The 24,108-nt window shown below is 40.6% G+C and overlaps 1 protein-coding gene across 2 annotated transcripts in view; it reads left to right on the top strand.

Moving 5' to 3' along the window:
• The first annotated feature begins 6,163 nt into the window (after positions 1-6,163).
• The window catches only part of TARS3 (threonyl-tRNA synthetase 3), a 52,538-nt gene continuing 34,593 nt past the window's right edge, over positions 6,164-24,108 (top strand). For both annotated transcript variants that reach the window (XM_045561017.1, XM_045561016.1), the window contains exons 1-8: positions 6,164-6,559; positions 7,582-7,653; positions 8,714-8,910; positions 13,742-13,865; positions 16,290-16,411; positions 19,343-19,460; positions 21,583-21,647; positions 23,740-23,818. In XM_045561017.1, coding sequence (XP_045416973.1) covers positions 6,242-6,559; positions 7,582-7,653; positions 8,714-8,910; positions 13,742-13,865; positions 16,290-16,411; positions 19,343-19,460; positions 21,583-21,647; positions 23,740-23,818 — 1,095 coding nt within the window. In that variant the 5' untranslated portion in view covers positions 6,164-6,241. The remainder of the gene's footprint in view (positions 6,560-7,581; positions 7,654-8,713; positions 8,911-13,741; positions 13,866-16,289; positions 16,412-19,342; positions 19,461-21,582; positions 21,648-23,739; positions 23,819-24,108) is intronic.

Raw genomic sequence — 24,108 nt, 5'->3', positions numbered from 1 at the left:
TTTGTAACTCATCAGCGTTTCTGACAGCCACCTGTTCCTCTTTTCCTTTTCTCTCTGCGTCTTTGTCTCGCAGTAATAGAACCAAGACTTGGCTCCTCTCTCAAGCATCCTGGCACGTGGGGAGCTGGGGAAACGTCTCCCTCCTGGGCCTTGCTGCTCTGTGGCCTCGGTGGGCAACGTCCACACCACATGGACACCTGGAAGCAAAGTCATACTGCCATCTGGAATTATTATAGATCTGCGGGAAGAAGGAAAGCTTCGGATTAGACCCAGGGAGCCACACAGTGCTGACCATCTTGTCCCAAGAGGATTGAGATGCACTAATTAACCCTTTGCAGCAGTAAACTTCAAGAGACAGACCAAGAGACGCAGTCTGGCTAACCCCTGTTCAGTCTAGGTTCTTTCTTTCATCCCTAGGGTCCTCTCCCCTGCCCCCAAATGATTATTTTCCACATTATGATCATACCACGCTCAGAGTCTATATGAAATGGTCTCCTCATAAGGTAGGAAGCTGTATCAGGAACTATGCTGCTCATCTGTCTCTGGCTTCCAGCCCCTGCAGTTGGGGTTAGACACTGTGTTGCAGTAAAGCTATAGACAGTAAAGGAAAGTAGCCAAAGTCAGTTGTGCAACGGGTGTTTCAGTTTTATTAAACTGTCTACTGCATGCTATTAGTAGCATAGTTCCTTTCTGTTTTAGAAACCCCCAAATTTGTAAGTGATCGCTGGATTAAATAATTCAATCGCATAAATGACCCCTCTCTTCTGAACCAAGCCGGGTGCCCACTTAATGAAACCAGATTAGGAAAAGGGATTATTGCTGGCTCAGGGGCAGCTGCTGCCATCAGCAATGCCTCACTGCGGATTGTGCAGATATAATGCGATTGCTCCACACCAGCCTTCGTGTTTACACCTGCCTGGAACCTCTCAGGCCCTGGAGTAACCTCAGGACACTCCCAGGCCCCGTCTGCATGTGACCAGTTCTTCTCTCAGGTGCTATCTGTCCCGCTCCTCCCCCATCTGTTGACACGAGTGAGTTACAGCATTTGGGTCCTTCTGCCACTCATGTTGCCTGTGTCTTCTCTCTAAAAGTCACCTTAAGACCACGTGCAGGGAAAGAGAAGTGATTTAAAGAAGCTCAAATGTTTCTTACTTTTCTCCAGTTAGGAAATTGGGGGAAATATCATAACCAATGTGGTTATGGTAACATTCTTGCCAGTTTATAGAAGCAAATAGATGTTTTCTATAGTATTTGCTTGGAAGATTTACTTTTCAGGAAATCAAAACTCCTTTGAGTGGCCTGGTAGCAGCGAACACAAGTAAATTCTTTTGTTGCCTTTGCTTCTGACCTTGTGTGTTACCTGGAGAAAATAACTTTGTCACTATACTCCATTGTATTAACCATGTGGTTCAGATACTTTGACCTTTTGGGGGACTTGCTGACCCTGGAGAGACCACCCTTGCCAGGGTTAGCCAGTTCCTAGAGACAGCAAAGAACTTGCCTGGACACCTGCCTTTCACGCACAAACCAAGCAAGCCAGAGCCACACCCCAAGCACCGCCTTTCTCAGGCTCTTACACTCGCAGCTACCATCCACCTGTCCTAATCCCCCCAGAGCCTGCCACCTAACACTAGGGACAGTGCCTGTTCCCCAGAGCCCCGCAATTATTCAAACTAGCCAATCCTAAACTTGCTTACTGGTCTGTTCCTTCCCATGGAAACCACAATAAGGTTCTTGCCAATGTTTTCCTCCTGCTCCCTCTATCTCCTGACCTCCCTGGGCCCCCTCCTCTTGGGAACTGTGGGTGACAAGCTAGCTGGCTTTTCAATCGCAGTCATCTGATCTGTTGGCCTTGCCGTACTGGAATAATAATAAAACCTGCATTTAAAAACACCCATTGCAAGTACAAACCTGGGGCTGGGCTGTGACAGTGTTGTGAAGCACTTTGAGCTTCATGAAGAACGGGGTCAGAGGCAGTCACAGAATCCCTTGCTACCTTCTTCAGCACCAGCAATTTCTGTAAATGCAGCCCTCCTTGAAACTTCTGAGAGAAACGGTGCCATCTTGTGGTAGTCTGTAGTCACTTAGGCCATTTAAAAAAGACAATTTTTAGAGCAATTTCAGGTTCACAGCCAAGTTGAGAAGAAAGTACAGAGTTTCCATATACCTCCTGCCCTCCCCCACAGGCACAGCCTCTCCCACTATCAACTCCCCACTGGACACACTTGTTACAATGGATGTACCTACATTGACACATCATTATTGCCCAAAGTCCCTGGTTTACATTAGGGTTCACTCTTGGTGGTGTACATTCTGTGGGTTTGGACAAATGCATAATGACATATTCCACTATTACTGTGTCATACAGATAGTGTCACTGCCCTAAAAAATCCTCTGTGCTCTGCCTATTCATCTCTCCCTCCCTTCAATCTCCAGCAACCACTGATCTTGTTACTATCTCCATAGTTTTGTTGCAGGCCATTTTTACTCTAAGATTTTCTTTATTTGGCTGCCCACTTTGTGCTGGATGAGCGATATGGAATAATGGTGAATAAGACAGGCAGCCTCCCTATTCCGGGAAAGAGGTGCACGTAAGGGTAGAAAAAAGCCAAGTAGGCAAATAGATAAAAATAATTGCAATATAGGGGAAAAGACACTGACAGAGAATGGGGGCAGGGCTACCTCACATAGAGTGGGAAGTGGAATATTAGCTAAAACTGTGATGGTGGAAAGAAATCAGATATTAAGAGTGGGCAGATATTAAGAGAGAAATAAGACATTAAGAAGCAGAGACTGAAAATATGTGAAATCCCAGAGGCCGGGAACAGTGGGATGCATTTAAGCATCTGAGAGCTCCATGAACTAGCATATGGGGTTGCAGAGTGTGGGGGTCATGGGATTATGATGGTGAGGCCATCAGGAGCTCAATCTTGCTGGCCTGGTAGGTTTTGATAAGGAATTCGGATTTTACTCCATTTTCAGTAGAAAGCTCCTGAAGGCTTTACCCAGGGGAGTAATATAATCTGCCAGATGTTTCAAGAAGCTTATATTTGAGGCTAATATTTTACCCTTTTTTTTAAACATTTGTTCTTTCTCTTTCTATAATTTTTTTCCTGAACCATTTGGACATAAGTTACATACATCATGACTAAATGCTTCAGCTTGGTTTTACTAAGAATGGAGATATATAGCTTTAGAATAATTATCAACTTCATAAATTTACATTAACCCAATGCTTTTATCTAATACACCATCTGTATTCCAATTTTGTCGGTTAATCTAATAATGTCCTTTTTATAGAATTTTTATTCCATCCTGGATCCGATCTGGGATCAGGCATTGCATTTAATTGCATGACTTTTTAGCTTCCTTTAATCTGGAACATTCCTAAACACTTTTTATGATATCAACATTTTTGAAGAACACAGTTCCTTTCCCCCAACCATTACAAAAAAATATAATCTTAATTTTGTGTTTTTGTGATGTTTCCTTGTGATTATACTGGCGTTATACATTCTAGGTATGAATTTTGCATAGGGATGTTATGCCTTCTTTAGAATATCACCTCTGGAGGTACATAAAGTCTACCTGTTTCTCACAGGTGATATTTATTTTGATTACCTGGTCAAGGTATTGCCTTATTTCTCCACTGTATAATTACTTTCTGTTTTCTCCTTGGCAACTAATTAAGTCTGTAGGGAGACATTTTATGTCCATGCAAGTATCCTGCTGCTTCTCAGAACTGTCCCCTAGATTGAGCATGATGATTCTTGCCTGATCCAATCTTCACTATGATGCTGGCAAAGTGATGATTTTCTAATTTCACAGGTAGCTCTGCATTTGCCATTTAGTCCTTGGCCTCAGATTATAAGCTGAACTTTTCTCTCCATTTTTTTCTATTATTGGTATGGACTCATGAGCTCCTATATTTTTCAATGGTTTTCTATTCATTACTGCACTTAATTATTAATATTTTTAGTGTTCAAATGATACCAGTTTGGCCAGTGGGAGCCCCTTCAAGCTGGTTCCTTTGTCCCTGTACCATGTTTCCATCATTTTTGTGGGGAGGACTTCAAGATGCTTCAGGCTTACCGTGAACCTATAAGCCTGATACAGTTTGCATGTTTGTCCCCTCCAAATCTCATTGAAATCTGATCCCTAAGTTTGAAGGTGGAGCTGCAACTGGAGTCACCACCTAATTAAATTTATAATAATCCACTGTGACTCTCTAACACCCATTTGTCTTCTACAGAGGCCAAATAGGTAAGGTAAATGGAATGTGGGGAGAATCACCACCCCACATCTTTCAAGTTCTAGAGGGCAGCACTAATCTCTGCAATTCCTCCAGGAATGCAGTATTGCTTTTGATTTACTATTTTTGTAGGTTGAGAAAGTTCTAGTGGCTTCTGCTTGGCCTTTCATGCCAGACTAGACTTAAATCCATGAGTCAGGGAATTACTGCAGGGTTCTGCCAGTTCTGAGTATGTCTTTTCATACTCAGAGTATGGAAACGCACCAGGCTCACTGTGAGATGGATCCTAGCCCAAACTTGGAAATAACCCAAATTGTCTATCAGCAGATGAATGGATAAACAAATTGTAGTGTATCTGAAATACTACTCAGAAGAAAAAGAACAATAGATGCACACAAACATGGGTAAATAGTAACATCGTGCTGAGTGAAAGAATCCAAACAAAAGGAGTACAAACTATATGATTCTATTTATAGAAAACTCTAGAAAATGCAAACTAACTTACACTATCAGAGAGCAGATTTGTGGTTGCCTAGGGGTTGGGTGTGGGGGCCCAAAAAGGACAAATTTCCAAGAGGCCCAAGGAGACTTTTGGGTGGCATAAGTGGGTCCATGACATTTGACAATATGCAGGCAGCATGGGAGAAGCAGAAACCAGGCAGCAGCAGTCGAGAAATGACTGGGAAGAGTGAGTTCTGTATAACTCTGTCCAGAAGCTTACCAAGCAAGGACTAAGAATGATACCACGGTATTGGTTAGTACCACACTTTATGGAACCTACTCCTGGGTGCTATTTGTGATTCCAGTTGGCTTAATCCGATTAGCTTGTTCCCCTCAGCTCTTTCTCCCACTGATTCTGCTCCTATTGGCACTTTTGTACCTTTCCACCTTTCTAACATCTTTCAACCTCTATTTTCCTTTAATTTCTCCCTTTTTAAACTACACCAGTCCAAAGCTCTCCCATTTCAAAACTCTTATGGCACTTAATACCTATATCACATCATATGACATTTTCAATTAAATTTTACCAAAGTTGAAAGACACCATAGTGTTCAGTGCATAGACACTGGCATCAGATTGTCTGGGTTTGAATCTCAGCTCTGTCATGAAGTGGCTGTGTGACCTTCGTCAAATGACAGTCTCTGTGCCTCAATTTCTCCAGCTATAAACGGATGTAATAGCAGTATCTCTTGTTATAAAGAGTAAGGAATTACTATTTGCAAGGAGCATAAAACATGTTTGCCATATTCTAAGCCCTAATTCGTGTTCCCGCTGCAGGAAGTTTCATGCTCATAGTTACAAGGGATACAAAGATGTGTATGGCATTTACCCTAGACTCAAGGAGCTAATAATTTTGTGCTGGACAGATTTAAACTTTCATGGAGTTCTTCTATGTGCCCTGGCCCACTGGCCTCTGCATTGGGGCCGCCTTGGCATGAAGGCCAAGAAGGTGGATTTTCAATGGCCACTTTTTAGAACAGGTTTGCGAGGCGAAAGAATGGTGGCTGCCAGAATTCAAGAGGAGAAAGGGAGAAGCCCATTTGAGGAAGGGAGTTGTTGGTCTTCCCAAGATTTTGGAAGATTTGCGTTTTAACAGACTGAAGGCTACTGCCTGGATGTGCCTCCGAAGGCACAAGAGCCCATTCAGACCCCATCCCCTTGGTCCAGGCCGCGGCGCTAGCCCCCAACCCTGCAGTGTGCCTAGCCTCGGCCCCGCCCCTCCCTGCAGCCCCGCCCTCTTAAGCCCCGCCCCCTGCGGTGTGCCTAGCCTCGGCCCCGCCCCACCACCGTCGCCACGCCCCCTGCGGTGTGCCTAGCCTCTGCCCCGCCCCACCACCGTCGCCACGCCCCCTGCAGTGTGCCTAGCCTCGGCTCCGCCCCGCCTCTCTCCGCCGCCCGGTCCCTCCTCGTCGCCCGGTTTTCTGCGCTGCGCTGAGTGGCCGCGTCGCTCTCGTACAGCCGCTGGCACTCCTCGGGGTGTCGGGCACGATGGCGGCTAAGGCCCCGGCAGCCGAGGCCGTGGCTTCGCGCCTGGAGCGGCAGGAGGAGGACATCCGCTGGCTGTGGGCGGAGGTCCAGCGCCTGAGGGACGAGCAGCTGAACGCGCCCGACAGGTGCCAGGCCGAGGGGCAGTGCCTCACGCGGGAGGTGGCGCAGCTCCGGGCCGAGAACCGCGACCTGCGCCACCGCCTGTACCGCCTGCGGCTGTGCCTCGCCGAGGAGCTGAGCCGCCGGGCCAAGCTGGAGAGCGCGGCGCGGGCGGCTGGGGCCCAGGACGAGGCCCGGTGCGCGGCTGCCGGCGCGCAGGTAACTGGGCCTCCCTGACTCCCGGCCCGGGCGCCACCTCGGGCCCTTGGCCGCGCTGCGGGCCGCGACCGTGCGCACTTAGCGGTTTTCTACTCCGCGAGGGCGGGTGCAGGAGGCGCCCTACAGGGAGTGCCCGCCCGCGGCGCGCTGCCCTGCCTGGCTCTCTTTCCCGCCCCGCTTTCTGCTCTGCTGGCGCAAGCCCCCCGCGCCCTGCCCCACCCTGTGCTTCTGGGCGGGCTGGGGAACCACTAGATTTCTGGCGATTGCCAGATTGACCTAATGGTGTCATTTCTCAGCTCTTACATTAAATAGCCTGCCACACAGTTTTTTCAGTAGCAGCAATAGTATTTTCATTTGTTTGGAAAAATGCTGGAGTGTTTAAAAGTCATTATGCTTTCTTTGGGCATAATGACTAACAGCTACATACATAAACACTTCCATTCCCTCTGATGGCTGGTTCTGAGCTTTTTAGGACAAGTGATTTTAGTTTTTTGTTCGCCAGTTTTGGTGGTCTATCTTGAGAGGAGATCTGTATAGTTAATGTTATTATTTAATACAGTATTTTAATATTTTAGTTCATTAGCAGACACTTTATCTTCCTGTAGCATGATAAACTTTCTGCATCCCGAAGCTTTTCAGACTATGAGTTGTTTTTCAGTTCTTTAGGAAGGGAAACTGTGGTGCAGGAGCAACATCTTTATAAAATAGTGTATTTGAAGACTCTGGCGGCAGCTACATATTTTCCAGCAACATTATTTGTTTAAAGTTCAGGGGAGAAAATTTTAAAGAGCAAATTATATTAAATGTGCTTACCAAGGATGTGAAATACGCAGACAGGAAGGACTGAACCTGGGAAAATGACTTGCCCGTTGAGGGTTGTAAGCGGTGGGCAGAAGAGCCCAGCTAGGACCCTCAAAATATGGGGCACTTGTAGCCTGCTGGCATGTACCCCTTCTTCCTCAGGTTTGAGATGTGTTGCTCTTTCTTGCCCATTGGTGAGTCATTTATAATTTGTCTTTCAGCCTCCTTCTAGTCAAAGCCAAGAAAAGAATGCTAAAAAGAAGAAGATGAAGGAAAGTGAGCCAGACAGTGAGGTAAGTCATTGCTATGAAAATAATATAAAATACTACCTGTAATTTTAAATATGTGTAAATAGTTAATTACCAAGGATTGTTAATAAAAACATAATTACTAATTAAATTACTATTTGGGCCACATGAGTATATTTAAAACTTTGCAAGCCTTAGATACGAGAAGTCTTAGAAATGAGCTACCCACACAGCTATATTTAAAGTGCTCGTTAGTCTATTTAAGTTGACATAGCAGAGTTCTTTTATATTAAGGAAACTAGCTACTTTGCTTTTTTATATAAATCATTAAAACTGCCAGAATGTATATATCTAGTGCCGACATTAGATAGGAGCAAAGGAGGAATACCTGGCCTGAAAGGAATCAGCCTGGTTGAAGAGTTCAGGCAAACACAGGAGAAGCAACCCGAGAACAAAGTAAGGTGCTATATACATAAATGCTATATTGTGTGACTCTGTGTACATGTGCTGGAAACAGTGGAAAAGAGAGATGATTCCAGTGGACATAGTAGTTAGAGAAGGCAGGCTTTGAGCCGGACCCTTGGAGCTAAGAAGTAGTTAGATAAATGGATAGGAGTCTTCTGGGGGTGGGAAGCACAGATGCTCCTTGACTTACAGTGGGGTTCTGTCCCCATTTCTGTAAGTTGAAAACGTATTTAATACGTCTAACCTACTGAACATCATAGCTTAGCCTAGCTTACCTTAATTTGCTCAGAATGTTTACATTAGCCTACATGTGGCAAAAATCATCTAACACAAAGCCTATTTTATAATAAAATCTTGAAAACCTCATGTAATTTATTGAATACTGTACTGAGTGAAAAATAGAATGGTTGTGTGGGTATTCAAAGTATAATTTCTACTGAATGCATATCACTTTCACACTACTGTAATGTTGAAAAATCGTAATTCAAACCATTATAAGTTGGGACCATTTGTAGAGATTAGCAGACCTATGGTGTGCTGAGAAGGCAGTGAGGGAGTGGAACTAATTTAGAGCTGAGTGGCTAGAAAAAAGTGGGCTGTGTATGTATTCTAATTCTCATTGTATTCTAATGTTTTTCAGGTGAAATATCAACCAAATTTCATAAAAGAAAGATTGAAGCTTTTTGAAATACTGAAGCGAGATCATCAGCTCTTACTTTCCATTTATGAAAAAAAGGAGAATGCAAGCAATATGATCACAGTAAGAGTGGCTGATGGGAAAACAGTCCAAGGGGAAGTTTGGAAAACCACACCTTATCAAGTGGCAGTTGAAATTAGGTAAACCATAGTTTGGAAAAGATATTCGGTGTTAAGTAATTGTACCAGAGCCTGGTGAAAATGTTTTCTTAGGGACTGCTAAAATATTTTTTCTTATTCAGTTGAAGAAATTAAATGTAATTTTTTTTACTCTGGCTTCTAAAAAGGCCCGTTAAATAAGTAATTGAATGTCAGAACATAATCTCTTCTTGTTCTAATAAAAATATATAGTAGAGAAAAAAATCTATAATCCGTGACAGGCCACATTATACTAATTTTATTCATCAATCAAGTTATCCTCATGAGTATTTATAAGTCTTTTAATTATAGATTGAAGATATGTGTGTTAAAATTGTTATCAGTCCTGGAATATTACTTTGACCTTTCTATAAATTAAATACATTAGCGAAGTTGGATTATTTTGACTAATGTTAATTTCCTAGCATTAAATGCAATTATATGGATGCCATAGTTCAAAACTGCCATGTAGATGAACCTTTATTATTTAAAAAGCAAACTGTTTCAACAATTGAAATTCTCAGATTTCCTTTGAAAACTGTGGCTAAGATTGTATTTCTGATTCATTTTATCATATCATGTACCCTAAAAGCCCTCCAACCTGTTTCCATGTTTTTTAGGAGAGATAATGTGCTAGGGAAAAATGGACTTTGAGAAAAACATGTTTGTTTTCTCATGAAGAGTCAGGTTGCATGTTAAATGGATTAGGTCAGCCTTTCTCAAAGTGTGGTCTTCAGACCAGCAGCATTAGCATACCTGGAAACCTGTTAGAAAAGCAAATTCTTGGGCCCCACCTCAAACCTACTGAATCAATCAGCTATCTGTGTTTTTATGAGCCCTTCAGGGGCTTCTGATGCAAGCTGAAGTTTAAGAATCACACAATTAGGCTAAACTGCTGTAACCGAGACCCCTAAAGACAGTAGCTTAAACACGATAGACATCAGATTCTCTCAGATAACTGTCTAGAAGCAACTACTCCAGGCTGGTGGACATCTCTGGTACATGCAGTCATTTATGGACTCAGATTCCTTCCGTCTTTTGATCTGCCATCCCCTAGGTAGGGTTTGTTCATGACTAGCAGTGGGAGCTGGATCCCTTTTCTGGACCCCTCTGTAGACAGGGGAAAGAGAGGCTGAAGAAAAGTGATACTTTGAGGCCAAGACCCCCTAGTGGCTCGCTTCAATTTCCATTTACATCCTGTTAGCTCACATTTAGTCACATGGCCACACCTAGCTGTAAGAGAGAATGGAAATGTAGCTCCATTGGCTGGGGTCAGCCAAATGTCCACCTAAAGCACTCACAGCATAAAAGAGAGGAATGGTTTAAGGGTAGGGGACAATAGGGAGTCCACCACAGTCTGCCCCTCCAACATCAAGACATCTGTGGCTACTCTTCTTTCAACATCCAACACACCTGCTCCCCAAGTGAGGTAATTCTAACTCTTGTAGCTCAAAGCCTGGGATTTTTGAGTGATGTGTAGAACACCCCTATCAGGCTGGCTACTGATGTTGTATTCCAGAAACAAGTAAACTAATAGACAAGTCTGCTCATACCATGTGAGTATACAATAAACACAAGATAATCACAATTAAAGTATCTATTTGGAAAAAAGAAGAAGGAGAAATACAGCAGAAAGTGGGGTACAGATGTCATCAGATTCTGTGCACAGTGATTGTGAGGCCCACAGCCTGGCAGCTGTTAGTGCTTAGGTCAGCCCATCTGGCCACCCTTTGTTTTCTCAAAGCAGCTGTCTTGTCCACAGTCCTCCATGGGCCCTGCTTTTGGAAGTTCATAGTTGTCCGTTACCCTTGTTTGTCACATCTGAAGTACAGGAGAGTTTGTCCTCATGGGGGCTGTACAGTTTGGGCAGCCCAGCTCTTTCTGGTACACACTCGGGGGCTGAGGGATCCTTTAAGAAGCACACAGTCACAGGTAACTACAAACTGGGCTTATAGTTTATTTGGCGATACAGAGTTCCCTCAAACAGTTAACCATGGTAGGTTTCTGGTCTATTTGCCGCTATTCAATTCCACATGAAAGTAATCTCACTTAAAGAATCTTAGAGATTTCTCGCCCTTTTGTTTCTTGGCTTTTGTATTTGGCACATTCCTCTGTCCCTCAGTTTAATGGGCTGAGATCATATGAAACAACAGGCTTGTGGGAGGTCAGAGCCCTTAATCTCTAATCCTTGCAGTTCCACTGACCCCTGTTATCTGTCCTTATGTATGACCTTTGAGAGGGTCTGTCAGTGCCCATCCCTCCTGCTGTTTGGGACAGAAGATTGTTTTTCCAATCTTGCACAGCCCCACATTTCTGGACTCTCAGTGAAATTGAGTTACAGGTCACAGGCAGAGAGAGCCTCCCTTGGCAAAGCCCTATCCCTTCCATCTGTGCTTGCAAAGTAGATATTCTCACCTGAACTTATCTTGTTCTGGTAGCATCTTGTTAAAAGCAACAAGAGTTATCCAGTGTATACCAGTATTCTGTCCTTTTATATCTGCTTCCTCATATGCTACCAGCACTGTAACACATGGTTTTCTTACAAGTACCATAACAAAATATTTGACTTTCCCCATCATAGTATCTATTTCCTTGTAACTCATTGCCTGTCTGCTATGCCAGTGGCCCACATTTTGTTTTTTCTTACTTCTAAATCGTTTCTGTATCACTTAAGATATAGGCTAAGCTACTGCAACAAAGACATCACGAAAAACTCTGTGGCTTAAATATGGTGAAAGTGGCTTAAATATGATCAGAGTCTCTTTCTCATAAAGCAGTTGGGAGGTGAGTGGTCCAGGCTGGCATGGCAGCACTTCTCCACACAGTCATTTGGGGTCTGGTTGCTGGGCTGTCTGGTACAGTATTGCCCATGCCCATGTCTACATGGTCCAGAGATGACAACACAGGTGTGTTCCAGTCCACAGAAGGTGGAGAGAGGATGGAGAATTGCCCCCCACTGTCTTAAGGCTGAGGCACAGAAGTGCCACACATCACTTTTGCTTGTATTCATTGGCTCCAGACTTGGTCACATGGCCACATCTAGCTGCAAGGAAGGCTGGAAAAGTCTTCCTGTAGAAGAAGAGGAGAATGGAGTTGAGAGCCAGTAAAAATGAAAATAAAACTCTATTAATAAGAAATCTAACATTTATTAAGTTCTTATATGTATATACTATGTAATCCTTAGTATAAATGTAATTTTTATAGTTGAGAAAACTGAGAGAAGCTGAGTAAATTGTCCAATATTTAAACCCAGGTTGGGCTCATCTCTGTGCTCGTAACCACAATGCTGTACTGCTGCTCAAGTTAGTCACAGAAATGCAAATTAAAACATTACATTGTAGAGACGATATAACTTATATATAATATAGTATAGTAATGGTATATAATATAGTATAGTATAACATAGATGATATAATTTATTTATAATATAGTACCTAACAGTATGAGAGGACACAGACAAGGTATTCTTATACTTTTGCTAGTAGGAAAATTTTGCAGTTTATTCCAACAGAAATCATGAAAAAAAATGCGTTTCCTTTGACCCAGCAGTTTTACTTCTAGAATTTTTCCTGAGAAAATAATTGGGTAAGATGTATGTTCAAGAATGTTCATTTCAGCATTATTTGTCATTGTCAAAACAAAACAAAACAAAAAACCAAAATCCATAAAGAAATAACCAAAATGCCTAACAAAGCTTGGTTCCTCTGCAACTATTAAATAGCATGTTTTAGGAGTCTGTCTCCTGTTAGGGAAAATGCTGTGATCTATTAAGTTTAAGAAGTAGGTTATAATATAATGTATACATAATGATACTATTAAATCTTTTATATTCCTGTATATATGAAATAATGTGGAAGGACATACAATAAAACGTTAACAGTAATTTTTGTGTGGTAGGATTGTAGATGAATTTTTTTTCTTTGTGCTTTTCCTGTGCCTTCCAGGTTTCATCTCTTAACTTGTTATTTTGTCAACAATTTTCAAACAATAAATGTTATTTAAAAGACACACAAAAGAAAGAAAAAGATCAACACTTCATTGGAAAATAGGCAAAGGAAATGGACTTGTCATAAAAGTAAAAATAGCTAGTAAGCATTTACTAAAATTAATAATCAAAGAAATAAAATTAAAACAATTTTCAACATCACATTAAAAATATATAAAAAATCAGGGTGCATGGAAGTGGTACGCTCATATGATATTTATCAGAAATCTTTCAAAGATGCATGCCCTTTGACCTAGTAATTTCATTTCCATGGACTTATTCCCAGAAAATAGTCACAGAAGTCACAAGATGCATGTGTGTGGATGTCTGTGCGGTATAGTCTATGATAGCAAAACTTAAAGCTGATCTAAACGTGTAGGAGTGGAAGCTTCATTAATAAGCATGATACTTCTAGACTACTTTGGAAGTCTAATGGCATGGCAGTGGAAAAACAGGCTATAAAATTATGTTGGCAACTATGTTTTTTTAAAAAAGTATGTATGTATGTGTGGGTAGATGGATGTAGAAAAACCACTGGATAGAAATGTACCAAAATGTTATGAGCAGGTTATTCTAATGTTATTTCTAGGTTTTTTTCTAAGATTTGTATGTGACTTTTGTTGTATTCTGTTTGCTTTTTCTGTTTTCCAAGTTTTTTACATAGAACACATATTACTTTTGTACATAAAATAAAATGTTACAAAATAAAAAAAAATCTATCCTATTAGTTTACATTTGTACTTTCTATCCACTTTAAAAAAAAAAACCTGAAAATTATCTAATCTTTTCTTTTAACAAGTCATTGTAGCAGTGATGAGGTTAACTTCCAAGTGGCTTTTCTCTTACTAGTCAAGAACTGGCTGAAAGCACAGTAATAGCCAAAGTAAATGGTGAATTATGGGACCTGGACCGCCCGCTGGAAGGGGATTCCACTCTAGAGCTGCTCACGTTTGATAACGAGGAAGCTCAAGCTGTAAGTATTTAAAAACCAGCCAACCAAACCTTGGGTACTTATGTCGTAAACTACATTATATAAGAAGCCACACACATAGCTGAAGTCAAGAATGATGAGTTTTTTGGGCTTCTGAGATTTAAAGTTTGAATACTGATGTTTAATAAATATTTAATAAATATTTGTGGAACCAATATATACAAATATATATCGGTTTTTAAAGTAGCCCATATTACTTTTTAAAATGATTATTTTCTTAAGTTAGAAAGCTTTAGTTATTAAAATCAATGTGTACTTGAAATGAATTTTTAATAGGCTCCTACAAATGGATCTACCTTGTAATTTGTGTAGGAGAATCAGAAGAAATTATCAAAACTTGAATGTCTTTTAAGAAGACATTTTTATTATTAAATTAAATAATGTAATTTTTCTATAAAATAAACACCACATTTCCACATAGGTTTCTGATATACATTCTCACCTTAATTTTGCAATCGCCCTTCAAGCAGCCTATTATCTCCCTGAAGCCTAACTTTGATTAGCTTAGGTTACCTTAATTGTGAGGCTAATGCTAAATTTCTTAGTTTCTTAATCCAAACTATAAGAACCATAGTGTAATTTCTGTTGAAAATATGCAAAGTATACCCATGTAATATCTAAATAATACACTGTTAATAAAACCATATTTATAAGTGATTCAGAAAGTACAATTCTATAAACTGTCAACTGTCAACTCTCTGTAGCTATTAATAGACATGCCTCAGTTTTGTATGCACTACTGCCTATGTGATATCTCCATTTAGATATTGTACATGAACTTTCAGTTGAGTACATTCACCACGAAATTCTTGATTTTTGACTCTAAAACTTATTTGGCCCCTGTTTGCCCATCTCATTGCAATACTCTACCACATACCCATTTGCTCAACCCAGATCCTTGGGGGTTGTGGGTGATTTCTCCCCCTGCCCTAACTCCTATCTCCAGTGTATGGGTAAGCCCAGCAGATTTTACTTTTCCTAACGTATTTTTAATCTGTCTGCTTTTCTCCCTCTCCATGCTGCTTACCCAGGAATCTGCACTCATCTTGCTTAAAATGCCCAGTTGCATTTGGAATAAAACCCAAACTCCTCTCCAAGTCCTGCATGGTCCCTGGGCCCTTCCTTACCTCTCTAACATTTCTCAGGCTACTTGTTTCATCCCTTACACGTTAGCCACATAGGCCTTCCTGACTCCCTGTGAATATAGGGTCTTCACTGTTATTCTTTATTACAGAGCCTTGTTCATCTTATATGATTATCCACTTACAGGTTTATTGCCTCTTACCCAGTAGGCTGTAACTGTGTGAGGGCAGTGACTGTGTCTGTTTCTTTTACTATTGTTATCCCAGTACCTAACACAGTGTTTGGCTCAACAAATACCTAGGTGCAGACAGTGCACCGCAAGGGAGGTTCAGGCTGATGGTGGCAGTCAGCTTGCCATCCTGGCAGCTTCCAGAGGAGAGATGCTTTGCCCCAAGGTTCTCTCTGCAGAGCATATCCCAGCCTATTGCCATGGGTTGGGATCGCACATAGTTGCTCAATCAGCTAACTCCCTCTGCTCCGATTTATCAAACAGCTTAATAATTGTAATTTGTTTCCTATTTAACGAAGGGCGAGAAAGTGCTGTCAGAGGACTTGATTATGTTGCTCCTCTGGCACCTGTATTTATTTGGTGACTTTAGTTATAGTTTATTCATAAACTAAAACTAAATCCTTGGGAATTCCAAACCAGATCAACTTTCTGAACTTGTAGGGCTGACAACATGGACTATGGTTAATTAACCCATGTATACACTGCTCAGGGGTCTCAGGCAGCCAGTGGGCGTTCCCTGGCAACACCATTTTCTTCCTAAGCCGTCTTTCAAGCTTCCACAGTCACACGCTATTCAGCGTATGAAGTCTGCTGTGGAGTTACAAATTCTCGTTAACTTTAGTGATGTCCTGAACAGTGCGTTAGCTCTCTGCGTCCAGCTCAGAGAGGCTGCCCCCTGGAGAAAGAGGAGGAGAACTAGCAGCTGGCACTCTTCGGCCTTCCTCCCACCCTGGGCCTCAATTGGGTTTGCATGCAGCTGCTCTGCTCAGTGTTCCAACCAGATGGTCTCGTTCCCCACGGTTAATGTGCATAGAAGAAATGATGTGGTAGCTAAGCTTTAGATGTCACTCTCAGCAGAGCAGCTTTTCACTACAACTGAGCAAGTGGCTCTGGTGGAGTGCCAGGGAGTGCTCAGAGAACACTCTCTTTCTTCTAAGTGGATATTGAAGATTTTCTTTTCAAATTGATGTTGCCCTTAGGTCTTGCCATTTATCTTCTTCAAATTGGTCCACTTGCTGACTCACATTATTTTACCACTAATTTTGTATGACATAATTTTGGTAGCTAATGGCCTCTCTGTCCATGCCATGCAGGTGTACTGGCACTCCAGTGCTCACATTCTTGGGGAGGCCATGGAGCTTTACTATGGAGGCCACCTGTGTTACGGTCCACCCATTGAAAATGGATTTTATTATGACATGTTCATGGAAGACAGGTAACACCACTGAATACTGGCTTCTGAATGCGTGTGTTTATATTTCACTGTTTTGTAATCATTACATATTAGCTTAGTGATTATATATAATTGACCCTTAAACAATGCAGGGATTAGGGGTACTAAACCCCCATGCAGTTGAAAATCTGAGTATAACTTTTGATTCCCCAAAATTTAACTACTAATAGCCTACTGTTGACCAGAAGCCTTATCAATAGCATAAACAGTTGATTAGCACGTATTTTGTATGTTACATATATGCTTACAATAAAGTAAGCTAGAGAAAAGAAAATGGTATTAAGACATTCATAAAGAAGAGAAAATGTATTTATTGTTCATTAAGTGGAAGTGGATCATCATAAAGGTCTTCATCCTTGTCATCTTCATGCTGAGTAGGCTCAGGAAGAGGAGGAAGAGGAGTGGTTGGTCTTACTGTCTCAAGGGTGGAAGAAAATCCATGTATAAGTGGACCCATGCATTTCAAACCCATGTTGTTCAAGGATCAACCACATTGCATAATGTGATCATAGATTGGTTAACCATTTTTGAAAACTATTTTTTAATGAGTTTAGATTCAAGGGTAACTTCTCAATATTTTCTTTCTTTTCCCCAGAAGGACGTGATACACTGTTTATCTAATCTGGGACTTGCTAGAGGGTGGTGCTAGCAAGAATTGAAAGCTTAATTCCTAGAGAGCAGCTAGTTCATTTCTGCTCCATGATAGTCAGGAGCCCCATCTACCTTGACCAAACATCTGACACAGTTGAGTGCCAGATGGGGATGGTTCACAGAGGCCTCCCATTCCATGGGTCTTTGCTTGAAATCATCACAAATGGCCAGCCCCAGTCGACCTCCTGCCCTGTGTTCCTCATAGCTCTTAAGGGTACCACCAGCTGCCAAAACTGAAACCTCAGGTCCTTCCGATTCCTACCTACTCCTCACCACCACCCTGTCATCCAGCTCTTCAATCCAGTTCTGCCAATTTATCTCCTAACTAGTTCTCCTGTCTTCTCCTTCTCTCACTTCTGCCTTAATAATAGCTCTTGCCTGGCCTAGTACGGTGCATTTTGCCTTTACCTGTCTCCTCCATGCTGTTTAATGACCTCCCTAATGGAACATCCGACACTCTGTAGCTACTACTTACAGAATTGTCCAGTCTGAACCATTTTTACTCACAACCATGAACTATGGTTACCTACAACACTTCTGACCCCAAAGTTTGTGTACATTTTTTTCCACAGCAACAACCAATCCTCAAACTCTCCAGATACCAACTGGGTGTCTAATGAGTCACTTCAATTCTGGCACTATCTGTCCTGAGTTAGTGCAGATCCCATAGGTTACGGGCTCAGTCTCACAAGACTGCCCCCAATTCAGATGCCAGACAAAAGTATAGGCCTCCCATACTTCTGACCATCTGGCTATAAATCAGGGGTTCTCATGATATCCTCCTTGGGTTTGATAATTTGCTAGAATGGCTGATAGAACTCAGGAAGGCACTTTATTTACATTTAATTACATTTACTGGTTTAATATAGAGGATACAAATAGCCAGATGGAAGAGATGCTTAGGGTGAAGTATGTGGGAGGGGGCATAGAGCTTCCATGCCTTTCTGGGCACGCCACCATCCCAACACCTTGATGTGTTCACCAACCTGGAAGCTCTCTGAACTCCATGATTTAAGGGTTTTTATGGAGGTTTTATTACAAGGCACAACTGATTAAATCATTGACCATTGGTGGTAACCCAATCTCTAGCCCTTCTCCTCTCCCCACTGCACGTGGGGTCTGAAGGTTCTAACCCTCTAATCATGCCCTGTATCTTTCTGGTGACCAGCCCCCATCCTGAAGCAGTCTAGGGGCCTACAGCCACCAGTCATCTCATTAGCACACAAAAGACACTCTTATCACTCCAGAGATTCCAGGGTCTTAGAAGCTCTGTGCCAGGAACCTGGATAATTTTCTTACTGAATTGTAATATCACATCCAACTTCATCTCTTGTTACCACCACTCCAGGATTCATTCAACAAGTTATTTTTGGCTGCCCACTGTGTGCTCTGTGCTTGGTGCTGGCAATTCCACAGTGAACAAATCAGTCTGTCCTCATGGAGCCAACAGTCTGGTTGGAGAAAATAGTAAACAAGCAAGCAGCCATCTCCTACCAGGTGGTGATGAGCGTGTGAAGGAACATCAGCCAGGCGTGGGGAGGTGTGTGCCATGGCAGGCAGGTGGTCAGGAAGCATCAAGTGGCATTGAAGCAGAGACCAGAATGGAGGCAGGAAGCAAGTCCTGAGGATACTGGGGGCATCTGGATGTCTAGGGGAAGAAAATTCCAGACCTCTGTGGGACTGCCCTGGTGTGGGGTATGTGTAGCTTGTTTGAGGAATGGCAAGGAAGCCAATATGACAGGAGGGGAGTGAGCACCAACCAGAGGATGACTAAAAGGTGGTCAGTCCATGCCCAGCGGAGGCCGATTGCTGTTGTGAGCACCGGTGACTCCACAGTTCACACGGATCTTCCTCCCAGCCTAGATTCCACAGCCAGAGAGGCCAGGGACATGGTGAGCACCTACTACAGCTCTTTTGAACAAAAATATGAACGTGTGAAGGATAAAGAAGACCGCACAGAAGAATAGGCCTCAAGGAAGCTTACAGTCCAACTGGGGAGTCTCCTAATGGTTTTCCCGCACACCTCGCAGCAGAAAGAGCTGAAGGCAGATCATGGTGACTGTTGATACCTCAGTCTCTCTGTCTGAGAAACAGGAATATTGGCTCTGTATATGAATATTTGATTTTCTGAAGTCTTACCACAGTAAAACACCAACTTCAGTTTAGAAAATGTGTCAGTGACAAAGGTTCGAGGACAGAGGAAAAAGGAAAATGGGTAAGTCTGAAAAATCCATATTGATCCTCGTGTGCTCTTCTTTGTAGAGCAGTATCCAGCACAGAATTGTCAGCGCTGGAAAACATATGCAAAACTATCATAAAAGAAAAGCAACCCTTTGAAAGATTAGAAGTCAGCAAGGAAGTCCTCCTGGAAATGTTTAAGGTAACTTGGGGAAACTCTTAAAATAAAAACCTTTTAGTAGGAATATTAAAAATAATTAACATAACTAGCTTTGATTTTTTTCCCCAAAAAATTATTGGCTGTTGCTCACCAAATTATGGTAACCTATTGTGACGTTGTTACCAGTCACTTGCTGTGACATTTCCCTCCTCATCTATTTTCTGAAAAATTTAACACAGATATAGGTAGGTAAAGGTCCAGGTGTGTAAAACTTTCTATTGTTTTTACCAATGAATTTAAATAGATTCCTAATTTTATTTTTAAAACCATATATATCAGAGAAAACAAATATCTTGAAAGCACAGTATTATTAGTTTTGTGGGCTAGAATTAAAAGATAAATTTGGTCTTGGTAAAAGTTGCAGTTACTCTGTGTTGTGTGGTAAAATTTGTCATTTTAACCCTTTTTAAGGGTACAATTCAGTGGCAGTAAGGACATTCACAGTGTTGTGCAACCATCACCACCATCTATCTTCAGAGCTTTTCATCTTCCCAGACAGAAACACTGTACCCATTAAACATTGACTCTCCATTTCCTCCTCCTCCCAGCCCCTGGCAATCACTACTTGCTGTCTCTATGAATTTGGCTACTTTTAGAACCTCGGTGGAATCACAATATGCATCCTTTTGTGGCTGGCATGTTTCACTCAGCATAATGTCCTTAAGGTTCATCCATGTTGTAGCATGTGTCAAAATTTTCTTCTTTCTTTAGGCTGAATAATATTCTGTTGTATGTTATACCAATTTCATTTATTCATCTGTTGATGGACACTTGTATTGCTTCTACCTTTTGACGATTGTATATAATGCTACTATGAACATGGGTGTACAAATTTTTTTTGACTCCCTGCTTTCACTTCTTTTGGGTAGATACCCAGAAGTGGAATTGCTGGATGATATGGAAATTCTATTTTTAATTTTTTAAAGACTTACTATAGTGGCTGCACCATGTTACAGTCCCACCAGAACAAGGAGTCCAATTTTCCTCATCCTTTCAATGCTTGTTATTTTCTGTGGTTTTGATAATAGCCGTGGGTGTGAAGTGATATCTCATTGTGGTTTTGATTTGCATTTCTCTAAGGACTTGGTAATGTTGAATACCTTAATGTGCTTATTGGCCATTTGTGTATCTTCTTTGGAGAAATGTTTTTGGAAAACTGTCAATTCAAGTCCTTTGCCTATTTTTGGATGAAATTGCTTGTTTTTTGTTTTTGAGTTATGGGAGTTCTTTATATATTGTGAATATCAGTCCCTTAACAGATATATGACTTGCAAATATTTTCTTTCATTCTGTGGGTTGCCTTTTTTGCAGCTGCTTTTAAGAACTAAACACAATTAAACTTTGTGAAGGAAACTGATTTTATTTGAATGTATAGGTATAGAACAATTAAGACATACAAATCTGGGTGTTTTTTTCCCTCCCATCTACTTCCTTTAAGTAGTCATTGAGTATAAAATATGTGGTACCATGATAATAGTGATGAAAGCAGAAAAGAAAGGGAAAGAAAAAATTAATTTTTTTAATGTAACGATATCATCACTTACTATAAACTCTGCTTTTGTTTTTATGCAAATGTAGCTATGTTCTTCTCAGAATTTTATTTATTTATTTATTTCATGTAGTTAAAATTGGATCTTCTAGAATAGGGCTGTCCTATACAAATATAATGTAATCTACATATCTGAGCCACATATGTAACCTTAAATTTTCTGTCAACTACATTTTAAATGTAAAAGAAAGGCAAAAATATTTTAATAAAAAATTTAACCCAGTATATAAAAAATATTTCAACATGTAACCAATATAAAAATAATGAACTATTTTATATTCTTTTTTCCCATACTACACCTCTAAAGTCCAGCATGTTTTACAGTTATAGCACATCTCCTTTCAGATTAGTTGCATTTTAAGTGCCCATTAGCCATGTGGGCTTGTGGCTGCCACACTGGACACTGTAGCTCTGGGCTGTGAGCTCTTTGTATCCCTAGTGTCTCAGCACCTAGAACACAGTAGACATCCTTTCAGTGTTTCTTGAAAAAAGTAGAGTTGTTTTCTTTATTTAAACATTTTGTGTAATAATGTATAAATGTATTTTTCTTTGTAGTACAATAAATTTAAATGCCGCATTCTGAATGAGAAAGTTAACACTCCAAGTACCACAGTTTACAGGTTTGTATCCAAAAATTTTAAATACTGCTCAATGGTAAACTTGAAGGCATTAGCAGTAGAAGCAGAGTTTGTTTTCTGGTGCGTGGTCTATCTGTAAAGTTGCATAGCTCATATACTACTTTAGTTAGGAGCTCCAAAATGGTTTCACCCAAGGGAAATTATTTTCTCCTTTTTAGTTATCAGGATGGTATTGAAACCCAAATTTTATTTTCTGGGTGTCACCTATAACAGAATATTTTTCCATGTGGGTGAAACTGTTCACCCAGTGCCTTACATTTTGGGGAGCTATTAGAAAAAGGAGTTTCTATCTCATCCTTCCACATCCTTATTAACATGGCAGTGGGAGCTGTATGGGCCATCTCCTCACACAGTGATTCTCTGCCTCGTACTGTACTCCCCATTGCCCGGAATCCAAATGTATCAGTCTTCCTTCATGCATTAGCAGGATATTCACAATGGGGCAAAAAGAAAATATTGGGAGGCAAAGGCGAAATCAAATGGTAAGAAGAGCCAAGTGAAATCAATGCCAGAATCCCTTAGTTCTGTTAGTTTAACCTCAGGCTCCTGAGCCCCTTTTTACTTATCCATTTTTTAAAGCCGCCTTATGGGAAGTTGCTATTCCCCCTTTCTGTGTTCGTGCCACGTGGGTGCTGTTGGAACCTTCACAGTCCATCTTAGAAGACCTGGTATCTCTATACTTAGGATCACAAATATCCTCCACCAGGACACTTATTTTCCACAGTCACGTACTGATGGTTCTCTGGCTTAATTGTACTATAAGTAAAATCATATTCCCTTTGTGCAAAGCCATGCATAGTGCATTTCTTAGATTATAATATGAACTCATCCCCATTTAACATTGATGTGGAATACCATGTTTATCTTATTTTTGGTACTGTCCAATGACCTGATAAAGTTTGATTATTTATTACCAGTAATTCAAATAAATATTAGTATAACCATTTTAAAGTTGAAAAATAAATGAAGAGATAGAAATGATATGCTAAATTTTCAATTTCTGGTTTCTAATACTTGACCTTTTGGGTTTTAGAACTGTACTTAGGCCAACATTAACACTTTTTATATCCTATCAGTTAGAATGGCTTATATTTACTTTTTGAAAAAAAACGGTGTTTCTTTTATGGGATTATTTAAAGAATAGACTATTAAAGGCTTTCGTGCTAGTTGGGCATTCCTTCCTTTCCTCTGAGAGTTACTTACAACCTTCATCTTAGAGAACAATACATGAAGCCTGGTCATGCAAAGAAATGACATTTTCATGTTTAGAACTGTAAGCCAGTCCCTTTTTGTATTCATTGTAGTTTTTAAATTTTTAACCAGTGAACTTAAAAAGTATTTAAAATTGGTTGGAATATTAAAGCACTACTTTCTATACTAAGTTTTCCTTAAATTAGTTCATGTTAAGTAACCTCTCTGACCTTCATATTCATATTTTAATTCTATGTTATTCATATTTTAATTCATGAATATTTCTGTACTGGAAGAAAAATGTGTACTTATTACGATTTGGGGGTCTTTGTTCATTATTTGTGCAAGTGAATCCCCAGCCCCAGCCCTGAGTGTTTTAATAACTTTTGCCTGAGATTTGCACTGTAAGTCAGTGCTCTGTGTTAATAACCCAAGACACAATTATTATTTTGTCATATAACCAGAAGGCCTAAAACAAACAAATAAAAACTTCAAAGTTTATTTGTAAAGTATGAAGTTAACATGCTTTCTATAAACTTCAGATAATTTTGGACCTGAAAATTCGTGTAGAGCAGGGAATGGTTTTCTGTTTTTATGACAATGGAAGGCTTTTTAGAGCCTTGGGATGTGACAATTGAGAGTGGCATCTCTATATGCACAGTTTCTTTCAGATGTTTTGTAGCTTTTGAATTTGAGCAAAGGAGGGCAAGTTGTGCTCTAAGGCTAGAGGAATTTCTTTTCTCCTTGATGCTATATTGAAAATTGCCCCACCACTTATAAATAAGTAAAATTCTTTACTTTAAACATAGGAGAATATGGTTTATAATGAACCACCCAAAAGGATATAACTATTTCTGGGTGTGTCCTAAATATTTCATTGTAGGTGCGGTCCACTAATTGACCTTTGTAAAGGCCCCCATGTGAGACACACTGGAAAAATTAAAGCCATAAAAATTTTCAAGGTAAGGATTAATTTTTTTTTAAAAAATAGGAAACTTAAGGTGAATTAGTAAGAAGGGATTTCAGTCCTATCTTTTGTAGTCTGAACATCATGATATTTTAAAACATTTTATTCCTATTTGACTAGAACTAACATAATTATTTAGAATTTTGATAATTAGAACACTATGTTATAGGTAGCTTTTGTTTGTCATTTAATCTTACTGTAAGTCTTAAAATTTATTTCTCTTTCATATGGTATTTTAAAATACTGTTCTGTGTGCTGTGGTTTTCTTGAATTGCCCTAAGGTGA

This window comes from Lemur catta, chromosome 9 (genome assembly GCF_020740605.2).
Source record: "Lemur catta isolate mLemCat1 chromosome 9, mLemCat1.pri, whole genome shotgun sequence".
Taxonomy (NCBI): domain Eukaryota; kingdom Metazoa; phylum Chordata; class Mammalia; order Primates; family Lemuridae; genus Lemur; species Lemur catta.
The sequence above is the reverse complement of the archived record's forward strand: the minus strand, read 5'-3'. Positions and strand labels throughout refer to the sequence as shown.